Genomic DNA, 24,804 nt, shown 5'->3' with positions numbered 1-24,804 from the left:
TGTATGGAGCTTCTGGCATTCTCTGGTTACTTTGTAAACTTGGAGCTGACACTGTTAATCACTCTTGGCCTAACACTTCTATGTGGACAATGAAGGGACTGAATTGGGACAATTTGAACTCGAAGTGTAGACTAGCAGCATGGCATCACCTAGGAGCTTGTTGGAAATAGGGGTTCTTGGGCTTCTCTCCATGCTCACTGAAGGCTGCGAGCTAGATTGATTTAGATGATCCTGCTCTAAAATTCCAAGGTTCTAGGGCAATATGTTATATAAATCAAGAAGCTGAGTACCTTTCATGGTAAAGGAGCAAACAAACCACATATGTGAAGCAGGAACTAGTACCATGGGTAAAACAATCAAATAACTCAAATGGAATACTCCCCCAAATTGTTATATCAGCTTTAAATATACTGGAAACAACCTAAACGTAAGCTAGAATTGCCTCTACTCTCTGTGTTCATTCAGAACCAACTGTTACGAAAGGAAGAGGGTTGGAAAGGTTGGACACACGAACACTATATTTAACATCTGAACTGCAGGGAGGTTTAGTTTAGGGATTATAAGACTTCGAAAGCAAACAAAACCGATCAAATGTTTAGTTTGCAAGAAATCAATAGCTATTAACATGACTGTTGGTCAGTTACCACTGACCACATACAAAGGGACAAAACAAAAGACTCTGGTACCTGGGAGTCCTGGTTTTTGTTGTGCATTTGGGTTGCCTGTTTCCACTGATTTATTAATTGTACCAACATCTTTACAGCATTATCAAGAAGCGTGGGATGGACATCAGTCACTTCACGAACAATAAAATAAACAAATCCTGAAAGAACATCCTCCCGCCAATCTGGAAAATCAAGCATTAGTGCCTGCAGGGTATTGAAAGCCAGAGCACGTAGTTCTTCATCCATATGAATTGTGAGCCTACCAAGAACAAAATTCCATTAGCAAACCTCAGAACCTTCCACGTAGTTTCATCATCTAAAACCTAAAACTAAGAACTTAAAAAAAGATGTCCTCCTCCGTGGTTTGTAAGGAGTATGAGGATGGGAACCAATGTTCCCTTTTTGTGTATATTCACCCTTAGGTTATTCTCGTGTTTAAATTCACATATGAAACTATTAATATTGGTGTTTTTAAAAAACTTCAGGAAAGTTTGATCATAATGAAAATGCACTTGAAAAAATACAGATCAGCATATCAGAATTACATTTTAAAAATTCTTTAATCCTTAAAATGCTGTTTTCTTGTAGTCAAAAATTATATCTGCTCATATAATATCTAAGCATTATTTCACATTTATGTAGTCCTTTACTATCACTGGAAAGAATATGATTTGTCTCTGTCCTTTTCATGCTGCTGAGGTTACAGTTAAACTATAAGATGGCCGATTGTGAACAAGAAAATAGAATAAACCCAGATGAAATCAAGTTAACGGAGATAATTCTTGAAGGTGAGCATGAGAGTAAATTTGCAATAATATAAATGGAGTGCACCTGAGGGGAAAAAGGTTGCTCTAACACGGAAGTCCCTAAAGGGAGTTTAAATCTAAGCAAATTAGAGAAGAGGCTGTATAAAATTACCTTTTAGAGATACCAAAACAATCGGAGGACATGAACATAATATGAGCTAATGGGTTTTACCAGAACATAAAGAGAACGATCAATACGAAAACCATAAAAGATGGCCCCAGTAGTGAAGCTACCAATATGTGATAGTCTGTGGGCAGGAGTTTCTGATTTGGGGCTGAACAGGATTACTTTAGCGACTGACCATCAAAACACATGCATCAGTGTTGGAAACAGCTTGAATGAGTAAGGTTAATAGGTGATATTAAGCATGTGCCACAACTACATGCTTAGGAAGCTGCGAGGGTGGAGTCATCCTCACGGACAGAGGAGGAAAGCCGTGGGCTTTAGGTGGAAGGAGATGTCACAGTCTTCACCCTGCTGAACTCAATTCTGGTCTTCACTAAGCCAACCTTCAACCGGCAATGAGACCGAAGAGAAAACTTACTACAGCTAGACAGACTTCAGTTAGCCCCACGAAGTGGCAGCAGTGAGAGCAGCCCGTCAGAGCCACCACAGGGGATCAGATTAAGGATCTCTAGCCCAGCGTTCTGTCTCTGATAGCGGCACCAAGGGAGGTACTGTGGAGGCACAGTGACTGTCTCCACGATGCTGACTTTAAAGGTTATTTCAACATCCCTTAAATCTTCATGCCCATCTTACACCTATCTGTGTAACTCATGCTATACACGTATGAGTTCACCACTGTGTAGAGAACAACAGGGTGGCCTGGCTAATTTAAGGCAGAAGAATTAACTTTCCTTAGACATAGCATACAGGTCTACAAACGCATCTTTGTTTTGCTTACTTGCTTTAAAAACAAACAAAAACAAGATTTAGACATTGCAATGCCAAATGATCAGAATGGGGGACAAAAGAGAGCAGAACGCAGAATCTTCCTTTCTGCTGAAGTAAGCTAATTAGTTAATTAATATCACAGGAAAAGGATGCAAAGTAAATCAAGTTGCAAAGCTGTCATTTACTGTTCAGATGTTTGCTCCCTTCACCAGGCTCCTCCATCCCTGACCCTTGTAGAGGGAGTTTCATTTTGGCGGGGGATACGGGACCATTAAGCCACAAATGTGCAGGCGAGTTAAATTAGGGCGAGTAGAAAGAGTGCAACTGAGTGAGAGCTGTTTACTGTTTTCCCAAGAATAACATTACAAATCATTACACCTCTTTTCCTTCCCTAACGCTGACATGAACTTTGCAACTCTTCAATTCACAGCAAAAAATTAAGAGAGTGCAAAGGGATGAATTTATCTCATGGTGTAAAATCTCCAAGTAACTCCTTTTCTCTCCTCGTCATCCTGAATAGAGACAAATGCCATTCTGTATGTCGATGGCAACCTACAAAGGTTGAGGACAGGATAGTGATGGCTGTGTGCGGTGCTAGGTGTTTTCGCAGAGGAGGTCAAAGGGGTTGCTAGAGAAGTCTATTAACTGTTCACGGCGAATTTAACTTAAGTCCGTGTTAAGTGCTTGGCAGGGAGTAAACATCTTTCAGTACAGTCAAGTATCACTGCTCTGTGACAGTCATTACACCTGGCTTTTCATTTAGAGTGGGGGCAAGCAGACCATGGCTCAAGGGACAGAATGTATGAGGTACCATGGGAACACGGTCACACCCCCTCCTTTCCATGAGGTCCGTGGCTGTTTTTGGCCTGCACTGCAGAGAGGAGCAGCTGTGATGCTGACCATATGACCTGCAAATCCTAAAATACTATGTCATCCTTACAGAAGCAGCTTGCTGACCCCTTACCTACGGAATCCCTACGTACATCGACAAAGCAGCTTCCAACAAGCCTTCCCCTCAACTTAGAATTAGCTTTGGAAGCAAGTATTTACATTTGGTTGTCATGTTATTTCTTACTCTCTAAAGCTATGACAAACCCAACAGAGGAAACAGAAGCAACAACTTGAACCCTGCGGGCTCCACAATAGGAAAAGTAAGTGAAAACGAGCTCTAGAAATGGCTTCAAGAGTTAACACGGCAGTTAACTGCCTAATGGGCATCACCACACATCTATTCAGGAATAACATGTTATCGAAATCCTAAGAAACACACTAGAAGGAAAGATAGGAAGTCGAAAAGTAGGATTTGTAGAGAGGAATCCAAAAGAACTTTAAAAGTTAAAAATGAGTGGGGAGAATGTGTTCACAAAACACAAAAGACACAATGCAAGTTTAGAAAGTGGATCAAGTAAAGTACTGAACGTGTCCTTATTACTCTGTTAGTGACAACAGTAACAGGAGTGTATTTGAAGTTTAAAGGGATTGAAAGAGGTAAAAATTAACATAGCAAAGAGTGATTCTCAGTTACCTTGCTAACAATTCAATGAGGTCAGTTCTGCTCATACCATCAGGAATCAGCCTTGGAATAGCAGCAACACAAGTCCTAAACAAATCAATTTTGGGTTTTCTTTCCCCTCTGAAAAATATACAACAGGATTTAATACGCTTATTACATATGTTAGGCAATGAAAGCAAACTTGGAAAAATAATTACAGAAAGTAGGAGTCCCCTCCCCCTAAAAAAGCTTAATGTATTTACTATAAAAAAGAATTCATACAAACCCAGCAAATAATTATCAGTTTATAAATAGACAAAAGAATAAAGAGATAACAGGAAAGAAAATATAGCTAGCAAGCAAAAAGATTTTCAATAATTAGAAAACTACAGAAATGATTATGTTTAAATAATAAATTGTATTTAAGTAAATTATGTGGAATACAATTATTTTAAATTAAATTAAATTAATATCTAACCTTGAATAAAGAATATTTAAAAATTTTTTAATGTTTTATTTATTTTTGACAGAGAGAGAGAGAGAGAGAGAGCATGAGCAGGGGAGGGGCAGAGAAACAGGGAGACACAGAATCTGAAGCAGGCTCCAGGCTCTGAGCTGTCAGCACACAGCCCAACGCGGGGCTTGAACCCACAGACACAAGATCATGACCCGAGCCAAAGTCAGATGCTCAACCAACTGAGCCACCCAGGCACCCGAATAAAGACTATTTAATTACTAAATCATAATAAGTAACAATGAGATTATTAAATAACCAAGTATTGGTTATTTTAGGAACCTATAAAATTAATTAAAAAAATTTTTTTTGAGAGAGAGAGAGAGAGAGAGAGAGCAAGCAGGGAAGGGGCAGAAGAAGAGAGAGAGAGAATCTTGGCAGGCTCTGCGCTCAGCGTGGAGCCCAGGGTGGGGCTCTGCTTCACGACCAGGAGATCATGATCTGAGCCGAAATCGAGTCAGACATTTAACCAACTGAGCCACCCAGGTGCCCCAACAAAAATAATTTTTTTCATTTATTATTATACATTAATGAGGGTCTTAAAAAAGACATTCTCATATTCTATTGTTGGTATTGTCTGTTCTTTTCATTTTATTTTCAGAATACACACACACACACACACACACACACACACACACAAATACACCTATTTAAATGTTTACAGAATTAATGTCAATTTTGAAAATCTTGGCTCCTCCAGAGGCTTGATACAATTTATTTCTACTATATTTTCTTCTAGTTATTCAATGATTTTTTAATTTTTACTTTAAATATCTAATCTCTTAACACCCTGGTTTTTGTTTTTATTTTGGTCTATATTTCAAGATGAGGATCTTAGTTTATTTTATCCAAATTGTTCTTAAGGTGGGCTAAAAAATTCTCATGTAGAAAAGAATTTGGACGTTTAACGTACTGGGGTCAGTATTCTTTATAGTGGCAAAAGACTTGCTACCTACTCTTAGAGATTTTATATAGTCAGTGTTCTCTTCAGATGGTTCCAATATGCATGAATTTCAGTTCCAACGAGTTGATTAAATAATACCAGTTTCCCTGCAAATCACTATGTAAATAAACAGATGTGCATCATAATCCCTGATTGTGTCACTTTTTTTTTTTTAAGTTTTATTTATTAAAGTAATCTCTACACCCAGCATGGGGCTCGAACTCAAGACCCCGAGACCAAGAATTGTTTGCTCTTCCACCTGAGCCAGCCAGGCACCCCAATCATGTCACTTTTCCCAAGTCTGTTGTGATTGGTCACTGCACATTTGTTACTTGTTCACACAGACAGCAAAGTGTAACTATGTTGCCTCCTGGTCTCCAGCGATAAAACTCAGGTGATACTTTGCAAACATGGATAATCAAGGGAAGAAACTGGCCAATAAAGACTAAAGTGCAGCAGAGAAAGGAAAAGTGATACCCCTGTGAGTGAAATTTGAATGAAACTTTACAGGAGGTACAGAGGAAAGAGCCGGCAGGGAATGTTAGCAGACTCCATGCACACAGCCAGAGGAGCCCAGGGAGGGCAGACTCATTCACACAGTAAGGAAGTGGTTGTGACGTAGATTTTCCAGAGGAAGTGATGCAGAGGGGGGGAAAAAATGTCAACACTGGAGAAGTTCTCGGAGACATTAGTAGACGCTAGTATACAATAACTGTATATTAGTTAAATTGAGAGATCAAATATCCAGTTTGGTGTTCTAAAACCTGTGATGCGGACAATAATATTGAAAAAAAAAATGTCCTGCCTTATTACAGGATATGTGGATACTGACTAGCAAATAAAACAAGTTACTGCCATATAATCAATATATCCTCCCGAGGAGAAAGTCCCTAACATCAAGGAAAAAAGATGCCGGACGGCAAGCAGCGACAAGCCTGGTGACCCAGGGGCCTGAGGCCCTGTCTTGAAAACACTACTTCCGTTATTCCCCTCTGTACCTTTTGTTACCAGGAGATTTTCACGTTTTCTTTTTTGTTTATTGGGGTTCTGGAAATAAGAGTAGGTGTTTGACTTAATAAGACAACTGCATCCACACATATCAAGGGTAAGTCGGATTTATCTATCGGTCATGGAATGAGTATAGGGCCTCGTCACTGACAGCTAAACAGATCCAGGATGACCTCTGCTACTTATGCTAGTTTGATAGCACTTCGAAGAATACAACTGAGCAGGCGGAAGGATTTGCTATATCAACACCCGCAGCAGGGAGCAATATGGGGCAGCTGCAAAGGAGAGAGTAAGGGAGCAAGCAAGAATCAATCACGTGTGCCCTTTTATGAAAACTGAAATGGCAACGAAGGGAAAGAGCTTCCTACGTACGTAATCATATCTTCAGGCTCCTTATTGGACATCTGCACGCTAGTCATACACATTGGTCTCCCAACTTCTTTGTCCAAATGTCTGAGAATGCTATCTAATGCTTTTCTCACTTGAGGATAGTACACTGACATTCCTAGAGAAAAAACGTCACGGTTACAAAATGTCAGAAATTAGATAAAGAACAGTCATACTCACTTCCCATAAAAAATAAAAGCCTATCTTTAAATGGCATCAGCTTATTGGTGTCACCAAGGAAAGGAATTTCAACTGTGATACACTCTTCTCCCTAACGATCATCGTTAGTGTACTGGACAGAATATATAAAACTTAAGCACGGAACTAAAATTACTTTGAAGGAAGTACAAAAGGCAGTGAACAGTATCATGTAAGAAAATAAAGGCCAAACTGGAAGACTCTTCATATGAAAACTCAGAGGTATTATCAAACCTGTATTCATTTTTCTATCACTCTCTACTGGAATAACCACACTAGACAAATATATTCATTTTAGATTTGATCATAAATGTTTCCAAAGGAATATTAAATTGTATCACAAAGCAAATTGTCTGGCTGAGTTAACACCAACCTATGACTTTTGCTTCCTCGTCCGTCAACGTTTTATTGAGAAAAATTTTCTTTACACGGAGAGTGTTTCCTGAGGGAAGGATGACCCCTGTTGTTGGCATCGGTGGCTCTCCGTCCTTCTGCTGCAAACTGTCTGCTATTACAAGGAAGACTCTCAGGCCTATGTTCATTCTCTTCAGGAAAAAAAAGTTTCAGAATGAAATCAGAAGGTCAGAAAATATCCTTTTTCTTGTTAAAAACACCTCGTCAATTAACACGGGGGGGGGGGGGTGGCAGGAAGGCCCTGGAGGACAACCAACCTTTCTGCCCAACATTGTTTAACTAGTTGAGGCATCACAATTTGTTTTACTATCAAATTCCCAAATGCCGTCCCTTCACTTGAGGTCAACTGGCTCTCCTATTCTCTATAAAGCTTATTTCAAACCTCTTCCTGCCTTCCTTCCTTCCTTCCTTCCTTCCTTCCTTCCTTCCTTCCTTCCTTCCTCAGCAGTCCTACCCTCCTACCATCCCCTCCCCTCTCTAGGCGGATGACAGATCTCCTACTTCACAGAAAGAAAAAAACCATCAACTGTCCTCAGTCTCTCACTATGGTAACTAACACCTCTTCTCCCTCTCCTTTGATCTTATGACAGTCTTAGGGGGCACTGGGCTTCCTGGTTGTTAGAATTCCATTTGCTCTTGCTTTCCGGGGAATGGGAATGGTACACCACCAATGACCCCTTCTCTTGCTTGTGTCTTCAACATTTCCTTTCCACCGGGGACATTCTGTTACCTGCTGTTCGCTATGCTCATCTTAATGAAGCAAGTCCCCCCCCCCCCCCCCCCCCCACATAGTGTTTTCCTGAGGCAACTCTCACTTATCAGTGACCATTCTGCTCAAAAGAGTGGTCGGTTTGCCTGCAGCCTGTTTGACTTTTCAGCAGCACAGGACTGTCAACTATTCCTTCTCTTCCTGAAACACTTCCTTCCTCTGATTCATCTGTGCCATGGCTGGCTGAGTCATCTCTGCTGGCACTTCAGGTTTGGCCTCCTTTAGCCGCAGGGCCAATGTTAGACTGCTTCAAGACGAGGTCTTCGGCTACCGTCTCCTCTCCTCATGTTTTCTCTCCCAAAGCAACTTCATGTATCTACATGGCTTCAGTTAGCACCCACACCACATCACCTGTCAATTTTAAGCCTCATTTCTCTGAACTCGGACCCTCAGACCCACTTGACATCTCTACCTGGATGTCAAAAAGATGTCTCAGGTTTGACTCATTCAAGCCAAATGTACTTTCCCCTCAAACAAGGTCCCTTCTCAATGTTTCTTTTCTCAGTTGGCACTCTTCTCTCCATCTGCACCACCACTGTCTCCGCCCAAGCTGCCATTTTTTCTGACCTACGCCAGTGGTCTCTAAGGTAGGTGTGTGCATCCCCATGGATGTGCAAGATAGCTCGCTGGAATACAGGAAGACAATAAAACTTTTATTTATGGTTTTTTTTTAATCTAAATAAGATTAAGATTTTAAACTTTCCTCATCTTTATATACAACATAGTACTGGTGCCCTCCCTCAGTCTAAACATCACATGGTCATGTCACATAGTCACAGAAAACATCTTGAAGAAGTGGGAAAGCTCCATAATGTACTGGGTTTCACAGAAGGACCCACACGTACTCATTCTTTTGGTGTGTTGCAATTTGCTTGTGTTTGATTAAATGGATTAATGGATAATTTTTTTTCTGGCTTTAACTAAACTAGCTCTCGCAAGCTTAAAAAGATTCTGAAGAGAAAATGGAGACTGACGATAATACTAACAGAGTAAGCCCATGGAAAAGAACAACAAGGGGCGCCTGGGTGGCGTAGTCGGTTAAGCGTCCGACTTCAGCCAGGTCACGATCTCGCGGTCCGGGAGTTCGAGCCCCGCGTCAGGCTCTGGGCTGATGGCTCAGAGCCTGGAGCCTGTTTCCGATTCTGTGTCTCCCTCTCTCTCTGCCCCTCCCCCGTTCATGCTCTGTCTCTCTCTGTCCCAAAAATAAATAAACGTTGAAAAAAAAAAGAAAAGAACAACAAAACACAGAACTCCCACTCTTTTACTCCTAGCGTAAGAGCTTCAGTGAGGGAAAAAATTATATTCAGAAATAAATTTATTCAATGGGAGAAGACGTTTTTGAAAATGGATGTTCAAGAAAATCTCATTACATGATTTTGATGCTGGAAACCACATTCAGTATATCATCTATAAAAACACTCATTTCTCATTTCTGCTCACTGTATATACCTAGAAATAATTATTCATGTATCTTAAAAATCCTACAAACGAAAAGCTTCAACAACTTTCCAACTTCTTTGTTAACTACATAAATGTATGTTTTAGGATTTGATTATGAGAAGGACCAGCACAGTAATTTTAAAGAAATAAAGAGATAACCTTTTTATATTCTCCAATGTTACTTGCAAAATCTTTTGAACAATCTAAAAATGTAATGTCTAATGAGTGAGTTAGGGTTTACTAAGTGAATAACAGGGCTACAGAAGTAGGAAATATTTAATATTTAATTCTTTTGCCTTTTTATTTTTATCAATCTCCCTCTGGGGAAAAGGATTTTTGCCCATGTTGTCTCTAACACCTACAACAGTGCCTGACACATTTTTGGTGCTCAATAAATGTAAAGTAAATGATATTTATTTTTAAAAATCTGATACGGATATTAATAAATGAAACCTGAGCTCATGTCACAACCTTAGAAGTCAGCTACGCTGACTCATCTGGAAAACATCCTCCCTTGATAATTTTTCACCCTACTTGAAACTACTGCTAAAATTGAGTTGGCTATCAGAAAGGTGAAATAATTGGTCCTAGATCATCACACTAGTAATTATAAGTAAAGCTTCTAACTAGAGATTTGAGCTTGAGAGTTCTGAGTCCAGAAACTGCTCTAAAAAAAAGTTTAAATAAAAAGATTATGAGATAGGATAATAATTTTTTTACCTCTGGATTAATGGTGAAAGTTTTAGTAGATTTTCCAACACTGAGAAGATCAAATATTATTTCTTTCATTGCAAAATCCAAACGTTCCTAGAAAAAAATAGCAATCAAGACATCTTTATAACTTTCTACTACTATATGTTGGGTATCATGTTAAGAATCATACATATAATGGCACCAGGTTTGTATCCGTAAGATCTAGGTGGACAAAAGAAAAATATGTATGAATTAAGATTTTTAAAAAATGACTATAAATATATTATTTATCAAATGATTTAATGCCCCAACAAACAGGATAAACATTTTAAACATTCATTTACCAAAATCATATTCAAAAATCTAAGTGAAGAAATTCCCAGAATGATGGCAAAAGGGAGTCCCGAAACAACAGGCATGCGGCAGGCCTAGCGAGCGGTGAGTTCACACAGGGACAGTAAGAATAGGTCTCCAGGAAGGAAATCTCCAAGGAAAAAGAAGATCAGTAAGATTAGCTGATGTCTGAGAGGAGTTACATAGTTTTCATGGAGTGTTGGTATCCAAGGGGGCGGACAAGATCCGAGGGCAAGAGAAAGGAAAGAGATGTGAGCCAATGGCAAAAGTTTTGTAAATACTAGATCTTTTTCTTTTTTAATGTTTATTTATTTATTTATTTATTTATTTATTTATTTATTTATTTATTTTGAGATTTTGAGAGAGAGAGAGAGAGAGAGAGGAGGAAGGACAGAGAGAGAGATGGAGGGAGAGAATCCCAAGCATGCTGTCAGCTCAGCCCCCAACATGGGGCTCGAACTCACAAACTGTGAGATCATGACCTGAGCTGAAATCAAGAGTCACATGATCAACCGACTGAGCCACCCAGGCACCCCACTAAACACTAGATCTAAAGCACAGTTTGCTTTCATTCACCTTACCGACACATTTATATCCATCCAATTATCATTAGTTCTGGGCTGCCGTAAATAGAAATGTATTCATTTTGTTTAAATATTCCTTATTTCTTTACTGTTAAAAATAACATTACAGATCATCTAAATTGTCACAGTTTTATTTCAAAGAGACCACAATGAATATTCTGGAATCAAAGCATTTTCCTTAGCTGATGAAGTAACCTTACCTATGCTTCTTCCAGGGCTGACGTCCCCAAAGGGAATGTGACCAAAACCCTGGATCTGCTTGCTCAGCACCTGTTTAATCCCCTTCTAATAAACCTTCCTTTACTAGTAGAGACTAGAAAGCTAAAATTGTATTTCTCAGAATGCCTCAGAGCAGTGGGCTTTAGGATGTGATTTAGACCCTACCAACTGGTATACTCATGTGAGTCTTTGGGAACTGACGTATAGGAGGAAGAGGAGGAGGACAGGAAGGAAGGAATCCTCTACTAGTGGGGACCATGGCAGCAGCAGGATTCTGAAAGAACTGTGATGACTTCCTAATTTGGCAGCTTTTTGTCTGTGGCAAAGGCCACAGCTACCTCGATAGCCCAATTCTGCAATATCCTCTTAGTCATTCATAGTCCTACCAGTGATTCGATTCTGTGAACCATCTATATTCCTTCAAAGCTCCCTTTGGGTTCAACTAGCTACTGTGGATTCTAGTATCTGTACCTAAGAAACTAGATGAATGCATGAGAAAACAATTTGCCAAAAACCTTTGGAGATACTCAGGAAGTAATTAGTCAATGGAGCAACAGCAGGACTGAGAAATACTTCCTTGACCCTTCCTAAATTAAGTGCTCCACCTGTGGGTCCCCTTGAGTTCTGTTATCACGCTTTTAGATGTGTAACAAATTTTAAAACTCCAAATTACTTCGGTTATTGTGAGGTAAGGCACTTACCTGAGCAATGAACTGGATAATCTTCACAAATATATTGAGAGGTGTATCACGAGGAACCACACTACGTGAACCTTTCGGAAAAAGTGCTGACACTATGCTCATAAGACGACTATGAAAAAAAAAAAAAGACTGAGTCATAAAGAGATAATGACATCAACAAACATTCTTCCTATTCTTCATAAGAGGTCAAGAAAATGCATTCTCCTTCTCAAGGTCTTTATAAAATGTTAACTATAATGCCATCAGTGTGATTTTTTTACCAAGATCTTTATAAAATCCATTTTAATGCAAAGGCACTCACCTCTGAGTTACAGTGTTGCTTTCACATTTTATTCTAATTACATAAACCCACAACAATCTATACAAAGATTCCAGTGCAACTCGAGACATTTTAGGATCTTTATTCTGTTCAAAAACAAGAGAGAATAAAAAATAAACTTATTAAACTACTTGCAATCATTTAAGATTAAATACAATCTCTGCCAACAACTAAAAGCCCTTATCCCACTCCTCTCTGTATTCAATCTAAAGCAGGTTTAAATATGTAAATATACGTTCGGTATATAGTAAGTACAGAAAGCTGAGAGGTAATTCTGAGCCATTCCTTTAGTAAAAATATCAGAAGGATATTCATACTTGAAAGAACTCCTATCTTATACACACATCAACCTACTTGGCAGTAAACAGTTCACACAATATTGACATCATGATAGAAGGATTCCTTATCTTTGGAGCAATTCACTGCAGTCCAAACTTAGTTAAAACTTAGGCCACCAAAGGTTATTATGGGTACTTGCATTTATGAAATAACGCAAACTATTGCTGAGTGATTATCCTTACAAGAGGGACTACGGAAGAGCAAGGACTCTGAAGTCAGGAATGACTGGCCACACCTCACCTTTGGGGGTACTTTTATACCGCTTGGTACCACAATTTCCTCACCTTTAAAAATGGAGATAAAATGGTACCTACCTCACACATTAAGGAAGTTTTTGTGTGAAAAACACTCGGAACACTGCTGGCACATGTTAAATGCTCCATAAATGTTGTTATACCTTTAAATTTTACTTAGACATTACTTAAATTATTATCATTTAGAATAAGAAAATTATTTCATTTCAATCACAACTTGATCAGCAAACTTTTTCTTCATACCACTTATTATAAAAAGTAAGGTTCTCAGATGACCGGTCATGTAATGAGATTTAATGCTGAATTTTGAAAATGTAGCTCATGATCAACTTTATTAGGAGAAATTCTTTGTGTATGTTGATTGGTTGTAGGATGCATTGACTGTCATAAATCAGCATTCATTTAATTTAGTTTGGGGGATTTCTTATTGTTGAGTAATTATTTTATATACAGCAACAAACAAAACAGAGTTTTAAAATTCTAAGTAATTTAGCCATTCTATTTTACTTTTTCTTGAGAAATAGAAAAATGGACAACTATGTATGATTAAAAGCAATACAAAAAGATAACAAATGACAAGTAAAAGAAACAGCGATCAGAAAATAGAATTTTGCTCATCTATGTGAAGAATTGATATAATGAAGAATGGAATACCAATTATTCTGCTGGTCAGTGTCTCAACATCAGTCCCTACTTCTATTGCCAAATCATAATGATTCCAAATTTCAAATACACTCCCCAAGTAGTCATTAATTACTAACGTAACTAAGGTAACATATAAAGTAGTAAGTAATGTGTGCAGCTTACTCGTAACAACCAAGCTTTTTATAGTACTTTCTTTTCTATCATGTAACTTTTTTTTTCTGTCATTGAAATGCAAGATATCAGGTATCAAAAAATGTTCAATTAGTTTGATGTACATTCCAAATAGTATTTTCACATTAAATTATATTTTCAAAATACAACTGATACAAATTAATACATGTTATATATTAAAAATATTTAAGTCCAATTCCACATAAAAATGTCTTCATATAAATGGTTAATAAAGTATTTTGGATTATTTTACGTGAAGGGCTGAGATATCTAGAATGAAAAAAAACTTGATTTTCAAACTTTCCAAGATGGACTCCTATGTTTACAAAGCAGACTTATTCTACACTGAACAAAGCCAAGATGAAAAATGATACATCAATTATTGTGTATTCAGCCACTGAAATGCTGTCAAACATGTCTGAATAATAAAAACATCCTAAAATGATCTGAGCCTTACCCAAAGAGTAGATAATTCCCCAGTCACCATTTTGGTATAATACGAATAAGCAGATTGTTACATACATTAGAATCCAATAAACATTTGATATGTCCAGTATGTTCTTTGGCCGCAATGATTTTAATGTATCTTTCCCTTTTTTCTACCATGAACCAAACCCAAAATATTTTGCTTAAAATCCAAACCAACAGGAGACAAGTTTTAAAAAGTCATGCATCAAAAATCATACTTAAAATCTAAGCTGTCTCCTTAATTGCATCGGAAAATGTTTTTTTTTTTTTTTTAATTTCGTCTATAACAGTGTCACTAATGTAATGTTACTTAAACAACAAATTAAACAGGATATTTTAAAATGGAGGATTTTGGTTAAGAATCAACATTCATGATCACTTGTAGCTCGTAAATTCATCTTCTTGGGATGACATTAATATTAAACATGTACAGTGTCCCTGCTGTGTGCTAGTCTTCTTTTACAAGAGGAGAAGCGGGCTGGAATAAATACATTAGACATGCAATGCAACAATGGGTAAAGAAAAAAAAAAAGCCACACTTAAAGGAGATAAAGCAATATTTTACTTTGTAACATCAACACAACTCACCTGGAGTGTTTCTATTTGTTTTCTGATACTGTTGTTAGATGGCATCTAAATAAAGCAATGTGAGACAGCAAACATAAACATGAGACACAGCACATGCATGTTAGATGAAAATAAGCACAAAACAAGACAGCTCTTCACCAAGGCCTCTATTTAGAAGAAATTTGAAATTTCTAAGACAGTGGCCAGAAACACTAAAGGAAAAAAAAAAATCCTATAACTTGGGATACATTCTATATAATCCTTAAACTAAGAGAAAATATTTAAATTATTAAGTACCTAAATTTTCCTCTCAAAGCACTGCACTCGAGTTCTAGCAAGTTTGAATTTTTAGAAGAAAATAAGCATGCGCTATAGAAAACAACCTTCAAATTATTTTTATCTGAACTCCACTACTCTTATTATTTCCCCCCCACACCCCCTCTAATTATTCTTCAGAAACCTTACAATCACTTTCCACATAATAACCTCGACTGATAAAAAGATAGGGAAATAGGAAAACTACCAAATTCTGTTTAAGGACAAAAATGACAGATGTGACATCTTCTGTGAATTCAAATGGATGTTTTCTCATGCTATTTATGGGCCGATGGGGCAAAAGCCCATGTTCCGTGGTCACCACCTTCAAATACTGATATGGTAACTTTTTAAAAAGTGTACAATATTAAAGATTCTATTTATTCTTATGACTCTGGAGAATAATGCCTTTTTTAATATCCCAGAATGAGAGCCAGATATTGTCTGAAAATATCTAGTACAGCAAAACTCCTTATAGTCCATTAACAGATAGCAGGTGGATCTCAAAGGGCAAACATTATGGAGCTGAAGAGATCTAGATGCAAACCTATCTCTATCACTTTTTGGCCCCCTGACCGTGGGTTACTTATTTATCTTCTTTCAGCCTCACTTACAGTAAGAATTAAATGAGAGATTGTATTTAAGCATCTAGTATATAGAGGTATTAATAAGAATCAGCTTTAAGAAGTAATAGGTCTAGTAAGTAAAAACTTGTTATGGATTTTTTTGAAATCATGAGGTTTCTTGCATGTCAAAACAGAATCACTTTAGGCCTTTATCTTGAACCAGTTTTTCCTGTGTGTGTGTGTGTGTGTGTGTGTGTGTGTGTGTGTGTGTGTGTGTATGTGTGTGTATGTATATATATATGTGTGTATATATATATATATATATATATATATATATATAGCAAATCAATTATATCTGTTGCAACAGATAACTAGCGTCAGGTTTTTTACTGAATACTCCATGCCTTACCTCAACTCTGCAGTGTAGCCACAGTATCTAAAACTTAATAAACAGGAGCCAATTCGTAAAATTTCTGCTGAATAGAGCCTTAATGTAAGTTAAGGGTTAATGGCCAAGACAACTATATTCCAAATATTCATGCTAAGGTGGCTCTTATCTCCTTGAGCCTGGCAGAGCGACATTGCCATTAATTAAAATGGACAATATGCCAGAGATATTTAACAGGAGGTAAGGGTTCAAAGAAAACAGCATTTCAAATGAAAGCCTTAAGACAAAAAATAAAAGTTAAGGTGCTGCGAAAGAATTGCAAATATGTTAGGTGGAAACATATATATATACAACAATTCCAACAAGCAACAGAAAAGTATGGATTGTCATGAAACAAAGCAACCTTTCAGAAAACACTTAAATGCGAGTCTGAAAATATTTTATTGGAAGTATGGAAAATCATACTACCCAGAAAATTATCAATTCCCCCTTTTAGTACCTGTATCGGTATGAATCATCAAAATGAGGACAGAAAACAGTATAATGTAATTAATTAAATAAAGCTTATTTTCGGGTTGCATGACATAAAGAGTTTAATAAGCTTGATTTGGTCCTGGGAATTTTCATAAATAAGAAAGAAAGTATATCAAGTCTCATCCAAATATGAATAATATCAATGAGTATCTAGGAGAAAAAGAGCCAAAAATGTTTCTCAAAGACTTATTTTCTGTATACCTTTTTAAGTAATCAAGGCACTTTTGGGAATGATGTATAAAGTCACGGAAAAGATATATAGGATAATGTTTCCAGTGGATCATTCTCAAAGTGGGAATGAGAAGTCAAATACCACTATTTCTCAAATACCACAGTGAGCTATAGAGTCAGAGAAAAGTCATTTAATCTATCTGTGCCTCGCTTTCATTGTCTTCAAAGTATAAGGTTTCCAGTATTATCCTAACTTAGAGGAATGACAGGAAATAAGATGCCATGTCTGTCATGCTTCTAGAACTTGTAAGCAAATATTTAAATGTACTCATCTAGGCATTAAAACAGTGTTCAAATCAAGCATTTCCATGACATGCAGGTGAGGAATATTCCCATGTCCCGTGTCAGACATTAACTGAGCTCCTATCCACAGAAGAAAAGCGGATCCTGTTAGATCCTGCTAGCAGAGTATCCTGGGAAGATAAAGATCCTTCTATCTCACAGTCTTGTTTACAACACTAAAGAGAGACCGGACGTGGGCGTGCCAAATAGTGTTAGCAACAACTATCCCTTGATTCAAGTCAGAATCATTTCAGGAGATTCTGTATCCCTGTGGATCCAATATCACACTCTTAGGTTTTGCTGGCACACTTTCATCAAATGTGCTTTTAGTGACATTTCATTATCAAGGCTTTTTTCATTTTCAGACTTGAGCCAACATGATTGAATTTTCTCAAAATGAAACACAAAATAATATCCGGAGGATTCTATAAGATTAACACTCTATAACTCTAAAGGCATGTTTTTATTTATTTATTTATTTATTTTTAAAATTTTTTTTTTCAACGTTTATTTATTTTTTGGGACAGAGAGAGACAGAGCAAGGGGCAGAGAGAGAGGGAGACACAGAATCGGAAACAGGCTCCAGGCTCTGAGCCATCAGCCCAGAGCCTGACGTGGGGCTCGAACTCACGGACCGTGAGATCGTGACCTGGCTGAAGTCGGACGCTTAACCGACTGCGCCACCCAGGCGCCCCTAAAGGCATGTTTTTAGCACAAATATTGTTAGATCTAAGATAATATAAACAAACAGCTGTTAAAAATGTACAATTTTGCATTAAGACAAACTAAATTTTCAATCAAAAGTTGATTCATGTCAATATGTGATTCCCCACAGAAAGAATAAAGTACATTTAAGAAAAGCAATGTGATAAAGTATTACTCTTCTAATACACCAGTAATAATGAGGGTTTTATTACACACTGTTCAATATATACGCACAAATGAATACACTACAGTCAGTATCTACAGGTCAGAAATGTGATTATGTCTTACCTTTAAATGTGACAAACAGTTCTGTAGGAAAATATGCCAGTTATTTAAAAAAAACTGTTTCTGACTGACACATAAAAGGCAGGTAATTAGTGGATAAAGAGCCTATAGGAGATAGGGAAAAGAGAATTAACATTTTTCATGAGAAAGCACAGATTTGTAAATCATATCCTCAGAAACAAAGGCAGTTTTCCCATTTGTCTTAAGAAGTACGGTCTCCTAAAGTAACGTAACAAAAAATGATAAGGGGCAAATTTTCTGTAAGAACAACTCCTCGATCTGTCTCATTGCCCTGAGTTGGAGCATGTTTTTATTTTTCCCTAGAGCCACCACTCCCTCAACGAGTACAGTGGTTAGGAACACAAGCCCTGGGATCAAGCACAGACTGGCATCAAAGTTTCAGCTTTTTATTTGCCAGGCACATGACTTCAGGGTGGATATAATTAAGGGCTCCAAGGCTCCCTTTGCTAACACACGGACTGGAGAATGGTAGACGGGGCTGGGAGGTTTAAAGTAAAACAATGCAAATGTAATTAGTTCAATGCCTGGCACAATAAGTGTTTATTCATTATTAGATCTCTATCTTAAGTGGTCAAGTATTTGTCTAATTCTCCACACTTTCTCCAAGCTGCATAAAAATTTACAGCAAACTCCTTCAAAGTTACATGGAGTGGGTGGTTAAATCTCTGAATAGAAATGATGTCATTAGATAGACAATGGTTCCTAAGTAATCTAATACTTCTGAGTGCAATAATAATGTAAAATAAAGAAATTTATGGTTTAATAGGAGTATATGCAAGCTTCCACATAGTATAATGCATAACTTAAAGCACCTGTCAAGATAGGTAAATACCTAGAATAAAGTCTGAATAACCTATCAAATGTAGAGCCAGTAAAATTAAGAACAGAATGGTTTAAAAAGAGCAAGAAAAATGTATAAAATTTGCCCTTATGTTGCGTTTTGGAAATTTTACAATGTCAATTCTTACAATTCTTTTCAATCTCCCCTCAATTCAGCAATCAATTACTACAGCTCCTAATTAAATATGTAAAGGTTTGAAATGCTTTTCAATACCAATGAATGCTTCTTCCTGGAGCTCAGTTCAAAAGTAGTCTGATAAAGCATCTCCACAAAATTTTTCAAACAGGGAACATTCACTTCATTTTTAACAGCCTAGGTAAAAAGATAATACAAAAACAAAGAAAATGGTCACAAATATTAAACTGTACAGAAATTACGAGCACTTTCTCTAAGGTGTGAAATTAGTGACTCCTTCACCGAGTATCTCACTAAAGTACTAGAAACTGCCAAATGACCAACTGTCAAGTCGCTGAGATAAAGGTGGTCCCTGTTCTGAGAAAACACAAGCAAGTGAACAGGCAATGAGTATGTGATACAAGCAACAGATGCTGCAAGAGGAAATTCTCTGTGCTCTGGGCACATTCACAAGGGGCCCCGACAGAAAAACTCCATAAGGAAGTAACACCAAAGCTGAATCCAGCATCCCTTCCCTGATACAGAGCAGTAAATCCCAGGTAACCTCTCCAGCCTTGTCCTCCACACTCTGCCTTCCTGCACTGGGATCCAGCAGCACCAGCTAGCTTTCTTGCTGTTTCTAGAACAGATCATGCATGTTTGTGCTTTAGGGAGTCTACAGTGGTTCCTTGTGCCCAAGAAGTCTTCCCTCAGATACAGCACGACTTTTCCCTCGTTCCTTTAGCTTCTGCTCAGTCATCTCCATCTCCTTCGAGGGGGTGGTCTCAGCTGATCACAGTATTCAAAATTTCAACTCCCTTACCCCTTCAGCAATCCCTACCCCCCTATCTTACTGTACATCTCTCCACAGTACTTATCACCATCCACCTACTAGATATTTTACATACTAGTTTACTAGCTGTTTTCTGCACTAGAAATAGCTCTACAAGAGCAAGGTGTCTTTCCTACCTTGACCATTCTTGCATTCCCTATGCACAGACGAGGCTCTGATACAAAGAAAGCATTCAATACATGTGATGAATGAATAAGTAGAGTCCAACCAGGCAAAGTGGGGAGGGAGGTTATTAAAGAGGCAAGAATGTTCCAGACAGAATGAGTGCTATATGCAGCAGTGGGTGTTATGGATTGAAATGTCACCTCCCCCACACCCCAAATTCAGGTATTGAAATCCTAACCCAGCGTACCTCACCATGTGACCTTATTTGGAAAAGGCAGGTGTCATTTGGTCATTGCAGATGTAATTGGTTAAGTTAGGATAAAGTCATATTGGGGTGAGGGGACCCTACTCCAACATGATGGGTATCCTTTAAAAAAAAAAACAGGCAATTTGGACAAAGACGTACACAAGGAGAACACCATGCAAAAATGAAGGCAGAGCTCAGGTGCTGATTCTATAAGCCAAGGAATGCCAAAGATATCAGAAACTAGGTGAGAGGCACAGAACAGATGCTTCCTCACAGCCCTCAGAAGGAATCAACCCACCAACACCTTGGTCTCACCGTAACTGTGAGACAATAATTTTTGTTATTTGAGCCACCTAGTTTGAGGCACTTTATGAGGGCTGCCTTAGTAAACAAACTACAAACACAAACACGGCATAAAAGAAGAATCAGGTAACACAATACTCATGGACCGCAAGGACCGTCAAGGGTCTTTCCTCCTACAACCTGCTCCTTTTGATTAATTACCTTAAAAATACAACCTAATCCCAGTTAGGTATCTGGCAAAAACAGATTTTCAGACAAGGGGGAAGCACAAATGACAATATGGGATAGAGAAGCAGCAACCCAAACCACTTCTAGAAAAAGAAATTGAAATACATGCACTAATGAAAATAGACTAAAACCTGACGGTTTGATAAATGATAGGTTTATTTTATCAAAAAAATAATAATAATAAAATAAAAACCCCAGACTTGGCTGAAACCTGGGGTGGGGGGCTATCTGACTCACACTACCTACTGAGCTCTATTCATGACTTTTGTTTGTACCCATTAAAAAAGAATCTTCAAATTTTTTTTTTTAAATCCTCAAACATTTAACTGTAAGTAAATACTCAAGACAGGTAAAAAAAAAATCATGCCAATCACGGTCATTAATATTTTCAAACTTTCACTTTGCTTCCAGTTCCCTGTCTACCTTTTCTTTTTTTTCTTCTAAGACTTTAAAACTTCATTTTATTTTATTTTTTAAAATGTTTATTTATTTATTTTTGAGAGAGAGAGCGTGCGAGTGAGCACAGGGGAGAGGCAGAGAGAGAGGAAGACAGAGAATCCCAAGCACAGAGAATCTCTGTGCTGTCAGAGCGAGGCCCCATGCAGGGCTCCAACACATGAAACGTGAGATCATAACCTGAGCCGATATCAAGAGTCTGACGCTCAACCGAGCCAACCAGGCACCCCTCCCTGTCCACCTTTTTTTTAAGTTTATTTATTTATTTGAGAGAGACAGAGATAGGGTGAGTGGGGGAGGGGCAGACAGAGGGGGAGAGAAAGAATCCTAAGCAGGCTCCAAGCCGCCAGCTGTGCAGAGCCCGCTGTGGGACTCAAACTCACGAAACCGGGAGATCGTAACCTGAGCCAAAAACCAAGAGTCAGACCCTCAACCAAATGAGCCACCCAGGTGTCCCCAAAACATATTTTTAAGATACATAAAAATATATCTCTAAAACTCAATCAGAATACAAACAACTCCATATTAAAAAATAAGAAAAGATTTCAACACACATTTTGCCAAAGAAAACATATGGACAGCAAATACAGGACGCTCAAAATCATTGGTCATTAGGGAAATGCAAATTTTAAAACTCCAGTGAGACACCACAACACAACTAGCAGAATGGCTAAAACTAAACAAACTGGCCAAAGAAGTGTTGGTGAGGATGTGGAGGAACTAGAACTCTCACATCCGGCTCCTTGGAATACAAAACGATGCAACAACTTTGGAACGTTGTATGACAATTTCTTTAACAATCAAACATATAGCTACCATTTGGTCCACCAATTCCATCCCTAGATATTTACCCAAAGTAAATAAAAGCATATGTCCCATACATAGACTTGGACATAAATGTTCACAGCGGCTTTATATCTAACAGCCCAAAACTGGAACAAATGGATCCAAAACAGATGACCACAACCAAACTGTGGTGTTATCTATACTGTGGTATGTCTATGCAATGAAATACTATGCAACGATGAGAAAGGAAAAACCTACTGATACATTCCACAACATAGTTGGAACTCAAAATAATTATGCAGAGTAAAAGAAGCCAAAAAATGGCTTTGTACTGTAAAACTCCATTAATATAAAATTCTAGGAAAACCAAAACTAATGTAGAGTGACAGAAAGAAGATGAATAGTTGCACTACCCAAAGGTGAGGTGAGTGGTGGTGGGGGGTGGGGGGGTGGATTAAAAAGGAAAATAAGGAAACTTCCAGGGTGTGACAGATATGTACATTATCCTGATTATGGTGATGGTTTCCCATGTGCATACACATGTCAAATTATATACTTTAAATATGCATACTGTATGTCAATTTTACTTCAAGTTTAAAATGAAATGATGATATATATAATATATATATACATGAAAAGAATATCATTTATGCAGCAATATGTAGTATACTGAAAGTGAGTTGCATATCACATATCATACAGAACAACTGAAATGGGTAAAAACAAACAAACAAAAACCCCAGGAAACAAACCTAGCATCTAAGTATTATAAAATCCCTTAATCCTATTTATAGCATGCTGTTACTAGTAACTGCAAAATTATTTTCAAATAACACACTACTTTTATGTCAAGAAAGGCTTCTATAAATCTGCTGCCCTAGAAATTATGTTATATAAATAATATATTTATAATAATCATATTTTCTAAATAATTTGGAATACATATTTTGACAGGTGGGACGAATATCAACAGCAACTACAGAACACTTAAAATCGAGACAGTCCTGTAAATTCCAAGATATATGTTACAGTACAGGCTGTTAAAATGGCCACCATATTGTAAGAAGCAGAAGCCACGAGTAAATGCAGTATTTTGCACTGAGCTGCTTCAGGCAGCCGTTACCTAGAGGCTGGGTTGCAAATACTCTGCCCTCCTTGCAGTCTCTGAATCTTAAGGACCTGGGCCCATTCTTTTAATTAAAAGGCTAATCAATGCTCTATTGACATTTGGCTAATAACCATTTTCCCCATATCCATATGACATTCAAATTTCCCACATAACAGTCTATGAAATTACCGGAAAGTAAGACTATTTCACGTGGCAACTTCTTCAGTAAAAAGGTACTTTTAACATACAATATAGAAATTAAAATATACTTACAGCAGCTACAGGGATAAGAATCTCCACAAATAAACCAGCAAGTGCATGCTTTATATCTTTATCTTTTACTTCTAAGAAATACTGAGCACATTCCTGGAGGGGCAAAGAGGTATATATTAGGTTTAAGAATTTTTAATATCATGGTAAGTTTGTAAATACTGCGATTTTACCAAAAAGCTAAAGTCAAAACACACTCAAATTTAAAAAGAAAGTAAATTCACACCACTGGCAATTTAACACTGGAACTGAAGAATTACTAACGATGCCATGAATATATATATATATATATATATATATATATATATTCCTTTAGTAATATATATATGTTTCCTTTATTAAGTCACGAAGAGCAAGCATAACCACTGTTAGGCTAATTCCAATCACCACAATGGAGAAGGCATATCACCTGCATGAACTGAAATGATGCTTCAAAATCTTCTACAGGATACATTTTTACTCGAAAAAACTTCATTCCCATTATTAAGCTGATGATGCTTTGTACCACATGGGGACTTTGTTCCTTTTGCCGCAGTTCTTTCAATTCTGTCACAAACTTCTTCCTCACAGCCTGAAATCTTTTATATACACGAATACATAAGTGGATAGGAATTCAAAACACTAATGTCCCACATGATACTCAAGGTTGAAATCAAAAGATACTTTACATAAACATTATGTCCTTTCTCTACCCTCATCAAAATTATTAGAAAAGCACAGAGGGAAATAAAGTTATTTGATATTATTCGAAATCTGCTGTTCCTTTATTTTAAAGTTAGAAGTTCCTTAAGAAGATATAATAAGATGTCTTTATTCCTACAACATCGTCAATACAGCTCCATTACCATTTAATCGTTAATAATCATAGTCAAATCAAATCAAATAATCTACCCCATAAATCAGATAGTGTCTCCAGTTTGTATTCCTTTTTATAAAACCTGTAATTTGAGTTATATGGAGAACGGATTGGAGGCTATAAATGTGTTCAAAGACAGGAATCAATCAATTTTAGACTACCATCACTTAAAATTAGTTTCTCCTTATGCTGGAGAAAAACTGAAGGAGAGGAGTGGGGCACACGGTCTCACACAATGTGACTAAGCTCAAGAATCAAAATGCTTTCAAATGTAAGCACCATCCTGGATTCAAATGACCACAACTGGTAAGTCTACTAAGTTTCTTCTCTGCTTACATTGCAAAAAGATACTTACCAGTTTAATAATCAAAAATACTGAATTTCCCCCTTTATTTATTATGAAACAGCTAAAGATTTTACTGTTAATGTTACTGGGGGAAACCAGTTTCTGAAAAGTTAAAATGG

The 24,804-nt window shown here is 37.4% G+C and overlaps 1 protein-coding gene across 7 annotated transcripts in view; it reads right to left on the bottom strand.

Moving 5' to 3' along the window:
- Positions 1–24,804, bottom strand: part of FRYL (FRY like transcription coactivator) — a 272,920-nt gene that overhangs the window by 95,445 nt on the left and 152,671 nt on the right. For all 7 annotated transcript variants that reach the window (XM_086705110.1, XM_086705108.1, XM_086705107.1 and 4 more), the window contains 12 exons: positions 23,893–24,061; positions 23,487–23,579; positions 19,227–19,325; positions 18,155–18,256; positions 14,867–14,911; positions 12,384–12,487; positions 12,083–12,191; positions 10,252–10,338; positions 7,282–7,453; positions 6,696–6,828; positions 3,892–3,999; positions 687–924 (listed from right to left, as the gene is read on the bottom strand). In XM_086705110.1, the coding sequence (XP_086561236.1) occupies positions 687–924; positions 3,892–3,999; positions 6,696–6,828; positions 7,282–7,453; positions 10,252–10,338; positions 12,083–12,191; positions 12,384–12,487; positions 14,867–14,911; positions 18,155–18,256; positions 19,227–19,325; positions 23,487–23,579; positions 23,893–24,061 (1,459 nt within the window). The remainder of the gene's footprint in view (positions 1–686; positions 925–3,891; positions 4,000–6,695; positions 6,829–7,281; positions 7,454–10,251; positions 10,339–12,082; positions 12,192–12,383; positions 12,488–14,866; positions 14,912–18,154; positions 18,257–19,226; positions 19,326–23,486; positions 23,580–23,892; positions 24,062–24,804) is intronic.

Source organism: Puma concolor, chromosome B1 (assembly GCF_028749965.1).
Source record: "Puma concolor isolate L17-30 chromosome B1, mPumCon1.1.hap2, whole genome shotgun sequence".
NCBI classification, from domain to species: Eukaryota; Metazoa; Chordata; class Mammalia; order Carnivora; family Felidae; genus Puma; species Puma concolor.
The sequence above is the reverse complement of the archived record's forward strand: the minus strand, read 5'-3'. Positions and strand labels throughout refer to the sequence as shown.